The 11946-nt window shown below is 41.5% G+C and overlaps 1 protein-coding gene across 3 annotated transcripts; it reads left to right on the plus strand.

Moving 5' to 3' along the window:
- The first annotated feature begins 7083 nt into the window (after window positions 1-7083).
- LOC125722496 (uncharacterized) lies at window positions 7084-10421 on the plus strand. 3 transcript variants are annotated; one of them, XR_007386421.1, is made up of 3 exons: window positions 7084-7553; window positions 8836-10130; window positions 10365-10421. XR_007386421.1 is itself a non-coding variant. In XM_048998682.1 (2 exons), the coding sequence occupies exons 1-2, from the start codon at window positions 7442-7444 to the stop codon at window positions 9579-9581; spliced, it is 858 nt and encodes a 285-aa protein (XP_048854639.1). In that variant the 5' UTR covers window positions 7084-7441; the 3' UTR covers window positions 9582-10146. The 3 variants fall into 3 exon arrangements, 1 of the variants encoding a protein (XP_048854639.1); XR_007386422.1 differs by having other exon boundaries at window positions 8836-10013; XM_048998682.1 differs by lacking the exon at window positions 10365-10421 and having other exon boundaries at window positions 8836-10146.
- Window positions 10422-11946: the final 1525 nt, after the last annotated feature.

Here is an 11946-nt window from a genome sequence, read left to right on the forward strand (position 1 = left end):
ACCCCTACCAGGGGAGATGCCATTCTTGATCTTGTTCTCTCTAATCACCAGGACAGGATTGGTAAATTAGACGTTTTAGAACCACTTGACAGTAGCGATCATAACATGGTCAAATTTGAGGTTAAGTTTAGTGTTCGAAGAGCTAAGTCCAAATCAAAAATATATAATGTTAGGAAGGCTGACTTTAAGTGTATGAGACTAAAACTAGAAACTGTGAACTGGATGGAGTTAAATAACAAAACTGTTGAAGAGGCCTGGGAATTTTTTAAAAGCACATTATTGCAAGTGCAAGAGGACTTCATACCTGTTTCCAGCAAGAATAAATCTAGGAAATTGCAACCTAGGTGGTTTACTAGGGAAATAAAGCATAAAGTAAGGAGGAAAAGGGCTTTGTTCCAGCAATGGAAAATAACTGACGATGACAGAATTAAGCAGGAATATCTAAGTCTACAGGCTGAGTTAAAAAATGATATTGGACGAGCTAAAAGAAATGTCGAAAGGATGGTTGCATTGGAAGCTAAGGATGACGTTAAAAGTTTCTTCCAGTATTTTAACTCTAAAAGAGCTCTAAAACCTGAAATTACTAATCTGCAGGATAGTAAGGGTCTTATAATAGTAAACGACATTGATATAGTAAATTAGTTCAATGATAGTTTTGCACGGGTATTCACTGTTGAGGACCTTAGTAATTTACCAGTTATTACCTATCCAGCATTGTCTATAGCTAATATATATATAACTGAAGCAGATGTTTTGCAAAGCCTAGCTAAGCTCAAAATAAATAAATCACAGGGCCCTGATGGCATCTTACCTATAGTGTTAAAAGAGATGAGGGATATTATTTGCCGACCCTTAACTTTACTGTTTCAAAAATCCTTATCTGAAGGTGTGGTACCTTCTGATTGGAAGCACGCCTTCATAACGCCTATTTTCAAAAAATGGGATAGAAGTAATTTGTCTAACTATAGGCCAATCAGTCTAACTTGTATAACTGGTAAAGTTATGGAGGCTATAATCAAAGAGAAAATGGTAGATTACCTGGACTCCAATAACATTTTGTGGGATAGCCAGCATGGATTTAGGAGAGGTAGATCCTGTTTAACAAATCTGTTGGAGTTTTTTGAGGAAGCTACTCAGGAAGTTGATGATAAGAAGGCCTATGATGTCATCTACTTAGATTTCCAAAAGGCTTTTGATGTTGTCCCCCACAAGAGGCTCCTACTTAAACTCAAAGCGACAGGTATTTTAGGTACCGTAGCGACCTGGATTGATAACTGGTTAACAGATAGGAAACAGCGAGTAGTTATAAGAGGCACAATGTCACAGTGGGCTTGCGTTCATAGTGGGGTACCGCAGGGTTCGATTTTAGGACCACTATTGTTCCTAATTTACATAAATGATATGGATACCAATATATACAGTAAACTGGTGAAATTTGCAGATGACACCAAGGTGGGTGGTGTAGCAGATACTGAATTAGTGGCTCAGCAGCTACAGCGGGATCTTGATTTAATTAGTGACTGGGCCAATACCTGGCAGATGAAATTTAACGTCGATAAATGTAAGGTACTCCATCGAGGGAGCAGAAATATAAAGTACAGGTATTTCATGGGTGTCACTGAAATAAAGGTAGCTGATCATGAGAAAGACCTTGGTGTGTATGTTGATGCTTCCATGTCCCATTCTCGCCAGTGTGGGGAAGCAATAAAAAAGGCCAATAGGATGTTGGGGTATATCTCCAGGTGTGTGGAGTTTAAGTCAAGGGAGGTAATGCTAAGATTATACAATTCCTTGGTGAGACCTCACCTAGAATATTGTGTGCAGGTTTGGTCACCATATCTTAAAAAGGACATTGTGGCCTTAGAAAAGGTGCAGCGTAGGGCCACAAAAATGATTCCTGGTCTTAGAGGAATGTCATACGAGGAACGGTTACTTGAGCTAAATCTGTTCAGTCTCAAGCAAAGGAGACTGAGGGGGGACATGATCCAGGTATATAAGATTCTAACAGGTTTGGATGCTGTTCAACCAAATAGTTACTTCAGCATTAGTTTAAATACACGAACTCGTGGCCATAGGTGGAAATTAGCGGGAGAACATTTCAAGCTGGATTTAAGGAAGCACTTCTTTACACAGCGTGTAGTCAGAGTATGGAATAGCCTTCCTGATAATGTAGTGCAAGCTGAATCCTTGGGTTCCTTTAAATCAGAGCTAGATAAGATTTTAACGACTCCGAGCTATTAGTTTAGTTCTCCCCAAGCGAGCTTGATGGGCCGAATGGCCTCCTCTCGTTTGTATAGTTCTTATGTTCTTATGTTCTTATGTATAATGACAGACAGACAATATGTAAATCAATTTTGAAATCAGCCTATGGCTGGGCAATATTGTACAATAGTAAAGTTTTTTTCATAGGAAATGATATTGATAATTATCCATCCATCCATCCATTTTCCAAACCGCTTATCCTATTGGGTCGCGGGGGGTCCAGAGCCTATCCCGGAAGCAATGGGCACGAGGCAGGGAACAACCCAGGATGGGGGGCCAGCCCATCGCAGGGCACACTCACACACCAGTCACTCTCACATGCACACCTATGGGCAATTCAGCGACGCCAATTAGCCTCAGCATGTTTTTGGACTGTGGGGGGAAACCAGAGTACCCGGAGGAAACCCCACGACAACATGGGGAGAACATGCAAACTCCACACACATGTGACCCAGGCGGAGACTCGAACCCGGGTCCCAGAGGTGTGAGGCAGCAGTGCTAACCACTGCACCACCATGCCGCCCCGATATTGATAATTATCACGATATAATTTTATTCTACATTTTTACTTAAAATTCACATAATTGCGTTTAAAAAGGCAACGTGAAAATTGAGAAACGTGGAAATTGAATTGACTGCAAACTTAAATCTAAATTTAATAAATCATATATATGATATTTGAATGATGTGTGAATGTGCCCTGCGATGGGCTGGCCCCCCATCCTGGGTTGTTCCCTGCCTCGTGCCCATTGCTTCCGGGATAGGCTCCGGAACCCCCGCAACCCAGTAGGATTTGGTGATTTGGAAAATGGATGGATGGATGGATGGATATATATGATATTTGATGTATACACAGGCCTATAGAGGACTCAGACGTCAATCCCTCGCACAGGCCTATAGAGGACTCAGATGTCGGTCCCTCACACAGGCCTATAGAGGACTCAGACATCAATCCCTCGCACAGGCCTATAGAGGACTCAGATGTCGGTCCCTCACACGGGCCTATAGAGGACTTAGACGTCGGCCCCCCACACCGGCCTATAGAGGACTCAGACGTCGGCCCCCCACACAGGCCTATAGAGGACTCAGATGTCGGCCCCTCACACAGGCCTATAGAGGACTCAGACGTCAGCCCCCCACACAGGCCTATAGAGGACTCAGACGTCGGCCCCTCACACGGGCCTATAGGGGACTCAGACGTCGGTCCCCTCACACAGGCCTATGGAGGACTCAGACTTCAGCCCCTCGCACAGGCCTATAAAGGACTCAGACGTCAGCCCCCCACACAGGCCTATAGAGGACTCAGACGTCAGCCCCCCACACAGGCCTATAGAGGACTCAGATGTCATTCCGCTGGATGCATTAGAGAACCAGAGCGTACCTCTGGCAGATACGTGGTGGCTGTGTGGTCAGGAGGGAGGATTGAGGCCTCCTCTCCCCAATAATTGTGGAGGCCTCTGCACTAGGGGGATGTTAGCTAGCCAGGTGGATATTTACTCTGACAAACAGCCCTCTAGGTCCCACAGGTTTGTTACGAGCTGCGAAGATGATCCCAGTGTGTATATAGATGCCATATGCCAGCCGAGGGGCATTCCAGACAAATATAAGGTGAGAAGTGAGATAGCTGCAGGGTTTGAATCATTATTAATTTGGCCTACTGTTAACAAAAATGTGGAATGGATACATTATTTGTACTATAATCAGCAGAGGTTTACCAACTATACTCAGGAGGCACTCGCATCTCTGGGGGAGCAGCTTCAGGCCACCAGTCTGATGGCATGACAGAACAGGGTGGCCCTGGATTGGCTCCTGGCAGAAAAAGGGGGAGTGTGTGTGCTGTTTGGGGATCAGTGCTGTACATTTATTCCCAACAATACAGCCCTGGATGTTTCATTTACTGAGGGTATGAGAAAGTTGCAGGGGTTACAGGATGAGATGGCGAGAAATTCGGGACAACATGACGGGTTGTTTGACTGGTGCTATAATATGTGGGGTAGTTGGCAGTAAGCCCTTATGAAAGCACTCTGTGTGCGTGCTGTGTTCGTTCTTGCTTTGCTACTAATCTTTTGTTGTGTACTTCCTCTTGTTCGCTCCCTAGTGGGAAGAGCGCTGTCTCAGCAGGCGACTATAGCTGCAATGTTTAGAGTGGTGGGAGGACCGTTTGGAGCGGCAACCTCCTGGACCAACACGGAAACGGATGGCGACATAGACACCTTGGATACGCTCCTGCCCATAGCTGAAGTTCGGCCGTACCGCCTGTGAATACTCCATGTTGGAAACGCTGCAGCCTGCCTGCCGCCCACGACACCTGGGACTTTCCTGCTCATGACAGAGTGCCTGTTATAGTAATCTACAGTGTTATCAGTTAACCTTTCAGTTATCTTTGCATTTGCCGTATATGTTTATGTAATGAGCTTGTGGTAGGTGATGTACTCCTGGTAGATTATGTATTCCTGATAATATATGCAATGTATCCTGGGGAGTTCATTGCTGTTGGTTGATTCTGAGTGTTGATAGTTTGTGAGCCATGTCAGCCATGGACCCCGAAGGGGGGCCGCGCCTGTGGCGGGCTGGGAGTGGAATTTCCCTAGATCTTAGGGTTTTAGCCCTCCCTCCTAGGCTGGATGGACAGAATTGTGTGTGGGACTCTTTAGAATCCCAAAGGGGGGAAATATATGGGATATTATTTAGCACTATACAATGTAGAATATAATCATTACGGTATTATTAAAAAGCATGCCAAATACCCGTGATGTAATCATTACAATGTAATCATTATAATGTAATCAACACAATGTAATCAATTGAGTATGTATTTGCACCTTGTATTAGCCTCAAATGTTCTGTTAGCTACTTTATGTTAGCCCTGAATGCATGAATATCCACCTTTATTAGTGTTATGCCTTATCATTATGTTGAAGGACAAATATATTATCAACCCTCTAATTAGACAATGTGCAACAGGCTCACCAAAAGTTCACGGCTGAGCATTTTTAAAAAACCAAGTGGAGATGGTCGCACCACCATTACGTTCGGCTGAGGGACCAAACAGTAAAAGAATTGATGGACAAACTTATCACCTAGGGGTGTGGATTGATGTAAAAAACAATGATTGTGAATGGTTGAAGGAATGATGATGCTTAAGTGACGAGATATTGTTAAATGATAAGAACTTGTATAAAAATAGGTATAAAACAGTACTGGACACACTTTAAGTGTCCGGCCTTGGTTGTAACTTAATTGTTGCAATAAAGACTGAATTTGGATCTACACCAGCGGCTTCTGACTTCTGATTTAGCAGGGAATGAAAAACCACAAAACTAACATTTTGCCTTTTTCCCCATCTGTAACTGTTATTATGTTATTATCATTTAGAACTGAATATCCATACTCCCTTTTAATCTCATGCATCTTTTTTATCATTCCCCAGACTTTACTAATGTCAGTTTCCCATCCTACTGAATTACAGAAGGACCTCCAAAACTCCCTCTTTGCTCATTTAACTACCCTCCTTACGTTAGCCTGCAACTTTTTGTACTCAATCAAATTCTGAAAGTTGTGAGTACTTTTTAACATTGTAAAAGCTTTGTTCCGAGACTTAACTGCAGTATCACATTCCTTTGTTTACTATGAGATCTTTGGTTAGTCTGCTTTGCTGCCTCTAGAATTACTGCATCATGATTATATTTCTTTTGTCCGACATAAAGCCGGCCCTGCAAAACGTCACCCAACGTCACCAAGTCACATGGTACAAAAACCTACAAGACGATCGTGACAGATCGTGCAGCACGTGCAGAGAGCAAGTAAGATCGTGCAGCACCTTTCAGCCGGCGTAACTGTAAATGTCGCTACTATGTGCCCCTGGCTTATTTTGTAAATGTCTCGTAAATGTTCTTGTTTGTTTTGTTAATCTTAATGGTCACTGGTCAGCTATTACTTCTGTTGTAATTTAAAGCTTCAATAACAAAAATAATAAAAAAAACCTCTCAGCCGGCTGCACAAACTGGAACTGCCTCCGTGACACAACTTTGCCCTTATTGGCTGAACAATTTTAGTCACACGCATGACGTTTGTATCTCTGGAAGTTCCGATGCGTTATCTGCTATTTCTCCCGAAAAGCCTGTAAAGAAGTAAAGTTTCAATAAATGCTCTAATAGTACACATAAGTTAATCATTTATTTATTGTTAGTTACTGTAATGTTGCGCTGGTTTATGTGTTTAATCGTCTAGTCTGTGAAGAAGGCATTCAAGTAAGAATTGCATTGTATTCTGTGCATGACAATAAAAACTTTGAATCCTTGAAATAAATGTATTTGATCTTTTTCCTGGCAGCTATCTTTTCACTGCTAGCACTTTGGATCAGGAGTTGGTTATTGTAGAAGAGGTAATGTGCATGCAGGTGATATTTTTATAGATGTATCTACACCCTTTTGGAAGTGCGGCCATCTCAGTCAGGTCTCGCACTACGAGGAATAGAAGTTGTTTAGTTTGGCTGCTGTCAGTTTATATTACAAGTTTATATTACAGTTTATATTATTATATTACACTCCTGCAGCCGCCAGCAGATGGCGCTCCCCCTCACGTCAGCTGCAGTCAGACCTAAGTGAAGTCGAACGCACCCAATGGCTCCTCCCCATTCCCAATTATCAAAAAACCCACTAATTGAATGGGTCGCGTAATTATCGCTATGAATTCTGGGAGTCTGTGCAACTTCAAGCTCTCGTGTTACTTATAACAAGGAAGGAATATTATTCTATATTTTTAATGGCGACCGAATGATTGATTGATATAATGTAGTGTTTCATTCTATATCCTGTTTTGATAAGATATCGACATTTCGTAAACATTCGATATACAATTAAACCATAATTGGTCCGTCTTGTTTCTTTGTCACCCAGAAACTTTACAACTGTGTTGTGAGCGGATTTTCAGCGCTTATATGTTTTTAAACTTGTCTTAAAATTTTGTGGTACTTCTACGTTTCTGCGCTTTTGTAAATGTAGATCGTATGTTTCGTCATTTGATTAAAGCGTTTGAAGACTTTGCAGCGCGCTGACACCAATCGGCCACCGTAGCTTAGCAACCGAATCATAACAATTCTTTTCCGTTTAGAGTTTTCATTTGAACATTTAAAGCAGCTCAGACTTGCAGTTTATCAGCAAGAGAGAAGACGCGAAAGATGTCCATCGTGAAAACCACCGTGAATCTCCAGAGGATTGACTGGCTGCTGCCGAAAGGTGCAGTCAGTGTGCGGATCGCCCCGGAATACATCCCCGGTCCAGTTGGCCGAGGTAAGGATGGCAAAATGATGCCCAGACTAACTCAGCACTTAAAGAGTTAAAGTCAGAATATGCTTGACTAGTCTTCTTGAATCTTCTGTTCTATTATCTTGTTTTAGAAGTACATGTCTAAATAATAAAGTAGTTCACCTTTAGCTTTAATATACGGGAGTCTTTTTGCATGTCTACTGCATTATATAATGAAATCAGTAAAATCTGTGGCTGTGCTGTGTTTAAACATCAGAGAAAATCATCATGAAGTGGTAAAGTAACAGCTGAATATGTCCATTATAATATACGGTGTTTCCCCGAAAATAAGACAGGGTCTTATATTAATTTTTGCTCCAAATGACGCGTTACGGCTTATATTAAGGTAGTATTTTCACAAGTATAACATGCTACAGTATATTTACCGGTATTCATGAAAAAAATCCACATTTATTCAAACACAGACATCATGTCATCTTCTAACAGTATCTTTCCATGTAAACAATTTGACGGTGAATTTATTCATGAACAAAATTCTGCTGTATACTGCATATGTTTATTCAAATATAGTCGTAATGTCATGTTCTTCTGGAACATCATCGTAAATCTCCAAGTTCCAAATTCCGTCCTGAATATCTCGCAACTCAATTTCCTGTAGAACCAGTGTCCCCAATCTCTCATGTTTAGCAATAACTCTGTCCTTAAATGAGCGCCTCTTGTCCATGTAGCCATCTCGTAGTATAACCGCATCTCATTCTAGTTACCGTACAATCCATGGGACAATAACTAGGGCTTATATTACGAGCTTCTTGAAAAATCATGTTAGGGCTTATTTGCTGGGAAACGCGGTAGAAATCAGAAAAAGCATAAATCTTAGTTTGGTACCTTGAGAGTGAATAAATAATGCAACTTATGGAAAGTGTAAGATATGTAAAGGATTTGACTTAATGGTCAGTTGTTGATGCCAGCATTTGGATTGAGTGGGCTGCTATATTTGATGCACATGAACCTTTCCAGTGTTGTTTTTCGCTGTTGTTCTGCGTATCAGGGAATCTGTGCACAAACTGGCTTGTTTTTATAGGTCAGGTTCCCCTGCTGAAACGCAGACGGCCCAAGTCAAGACCAGCGCATAAGTTTCCCAAGCGTGTGTTTCCTGTATCCAATAAAGACGGCAGAATTTTTCTTAGTGTGCAATACCGACTGCCAAGTGTGATATCTGTGATGGTTGTGATGTAGTGTTGTTGTACAGTGACATAATGTTTCATTTAAATTAAATATGCTGTCCCCTGTCTTTATAATCCCAAAGGACAAACCAGTTCCAGTGATGCTGGCCGTCGGAAGAAGTGCCGCACCAGGCCACCGGCAGCCAGCTCCCTGACCACGTCTGCCTCTCCTGGATCTGCTGCCATCCCGGTGGCAACCAGCAGGGGTCAGCAGGGCACAGGCCGCCGTAGAAATACGGCGGGAGGCCGGTCAGGGCGAAGAAGGAGGTATGACCAACAGAAGGGGTTAGAGCCTAAGCCCAGCTCACCAACCTTCTCCTCCTCTTCATTTTTATTTCCGTCTTCAGCCCCCTCCCCTTTTGTTTCATCCCCATTTCTTTTTATGGGCTCCTCTGTTTTATCCCCACACTTAGTCACACCTGTAAGCCCAGCTCCACATCCATATTCAGCTCCAGGCCTGGTTCATCTGACCCCTCTGCTTCAGGCTCCAGCACAGGCTGTAGCCGCCTCATCTCACCTGGAAAAATTCTATTGGTTGTATAACTATTATGTAACCAAGTACTCTAAAATGACCTATGACGCCAAGTGCTTTACTGAGTACTGGTGTCAGGAGTTTTGGAACAGACATTTAAATGAAATTAACTTAGCGAAACAGGGGAAGAATGAGGATAATGAGGGTACTCATTCATCCAAGAGGCGTAGGATTGATGAAGATGAGTTCATCTTTCCTATTGATGCACTGGAGCAGCTAAGTACCATGCCCAGGGCTCAGGAGATGGGTGTGGAAATGGGCTATCAGTCAGATGCACATAGCTACATTTCCCTGTAGATTCAGCACATAATTACACGAGACTTGTCATACGTACTTAGGATAAGATAAAATTAGGATATGTTACCATGTAGTTCTATAGCATAAGGTACTATAGGATAAGCTTAAGATAGGATAAGGTTAAGATAGGACAAGTTAAGATAGTCTTAACTTGTATGCCATTTTATGTTTTACAAAGACATGATAAATTACCATAAGTTTAGGATAAGATTATATGAGATAACATAGTATAAGAATAAGATAGGATTGCATAGCATAAGATAAGAAAGATAGGATAAGATAACATAGAATAAAATTAAGATAGGATAGGTTACGGTAAGCTTAAGATTGTATAACATAGGATTAGATTAATTATAAATAAAGCAGTCCTCCTTAGAGGGGGGGTGGTGGAGGGAATATTTAAGAAATAAAAATAGGATCAGTTAACATAAGGTAAAGATAAGATTGTATAACATAGGATTAGATTAATTATAAATAAAGCAGTCCTCCTTAGAGGGGGGGTGGTGGAGGGAATATTTAAGAAATAAAAATAGGATCAGTTAACATAAGGTAAAGATAAGCTTGTATAACATAGGATTAGATTAATTGTAAATAAAGCAGTCCTCCTTAGAGGGGGGGTGGTGGAGGGAATATTTAAGAAATAAAAATAGGATCAGTTAACATAAGGTAAAGATAAGCTTGTATAACATAGGATTAGATTAATTGTAAATAAAGCAGTCCTCCTTAGAGGAGGGGTGGTGGAGGGAATATTTAAGAAATAAAAATAGGATCAGTTAACATAAGGTTAAGATAAGATTGTATAACATAGGATTAGATTAATTGTAAATAAAGCAGTCCTCCTCAGAGGGGGGGTGGTGGAGGGAATATTTAAGAAATAAAAATAGGATCAGTTAACATAAGGTTAAGATAAGCTTGTATAACATAGGATTAGATTAATTATAAATAAAGCAGTCCTCCTTAGAGGGGGGGTGGTGGAGGGAATATTTAAGAAATAAAAATAGGATCAGTTAACATAAGGTTAAGATAAGATTGTATAACATAGGATTAGATTAATTGTAAATAAAGCAGTCCTCCTCAGAGGGGGGGTGGTGGAGGGAATATTTAAGAAATAAAAATAGGATCAGTTAACATAAGGTTAAGATTAGATTGTATAACGTAGGGCTACAGTGAAGAAATCAAAAATTTCAAGGCAGCATGAAGGTAACGCACAATCAGGGATGTGCAATTTCTGAGGCATGTATTCAAAAAAAGTGTTTTAATTGTGTTTTATGATATTTGAGTTCATGAAATAAAATGTTTTTTTCTACAGACTTTGATCAGTGTTTTTGTATTTTGTAAAATACGAGAAATACTGTATGCATGGTAATGTCAGGTGTGCAAAATGTTTGTGCTAACAAAGGACACAGAGCCCCTAGAAGGGCACAGAGCCAGGCTGAGCAGCACAGCGCTATCCAGCCCATGGCTGCCGATGGTCACATTCCACCAGAACCCCCCAACACTAACTCCCCAAGGAACAAGCAGCAGAGCAGATTCCAACAACCGAGGATCAAAGGAAAGAAAAGATACTGGCAGGAAGAAGATGATCTTGTGGCCAAAGGTTAAAAATGTAGAAGTTTGGAGAACAAATGTGTTACAAATGAAATATTATTTGAAATGTGCTACAGCTTAATCATTCTATCATACATCCATCCATCCATTTTCCAAACTGCTAATCCTACTGGGTCGCGGGGGGTCCGGAGCCTATCCCGGAAGCAATGGGCACAAGGCAGGGAGCAACCCAGGATGGGGGGCCAGCCCATCGCAGGGCACACTCACACACCATTCACACCTACAGGCAATTTTTTAGCAACTCCAATTAGCCTCAGCATGTTTTTGGACTGTGGGGGGAAACCGGCGTACCCGGAGGAAACCCCACGACGACATGGGGAGAACATGCAAACTCCACACACATGTAACCCAGGCGGAGACTCAAACCTGGGTCCCAGAGGTGTGAGGCAACAGTGCTAACCACTGCACCACCATGCCGGCCCACAAATTTAAACAAATTCATTTTAAATAACTTTAATCTCAGAGCCAATTGCCATGTGCCCACAAATATTTCAATTATTATTCTTTATGATTATAAATGCCGAATACATTACTGGAGCCTTCGATTTAGCATACACAGTGCCCTCTACAGGATTCTGTCGAAACAGCATCTCTCAACCTCGTTCACAAGATTTGTCTTTTTCACAAAACGTTTTTCTTTGTAAATCCCAAAATCTTCCTATAAATGTATGTATGAATGCTTCTCGTCTTTTTCAGTCACACGAAGCCTTTATAAATGAGCTCCCCGATTAATCTGTTTACATGAAAACATCTTAAT

The sequence above is a fragment of the Brienomyrus brachyistius genome, unplaced genomic scaffold, assembly GCF_023856365.1.
Source record: "Brienomyrus brachyistius isolate T26 unplaced genomic scaffold, BBRACH_0.4 scaffold39, whole genome shotgun sequence".
NCBI lineage: Eukaryota > Metazoa > Chordata > Actinopteri > Osteoglossiformes > Mormyridae > Brienomyrus > Brienomyrus brachyistius.

What these genes read in the sequence shown, in the direction of transcription:
- LOC125722496 (XM_048998682.1), top strand. Translation starts at nt 7,442, where the DNA reads ATGTCCATCGTGAAAACCACCGTGAATCTCCAGAGGATTGACTGGCTG. An exon ending in CCCCGGTCCAGTTGGCCGAG is followed by an intron (nt 7,554 to 8,835) that starts GTAAGGATGGCA and finishes ATAATCCCAAAG; the next exon opens with GACAAACCAGTTCCAGTGAT.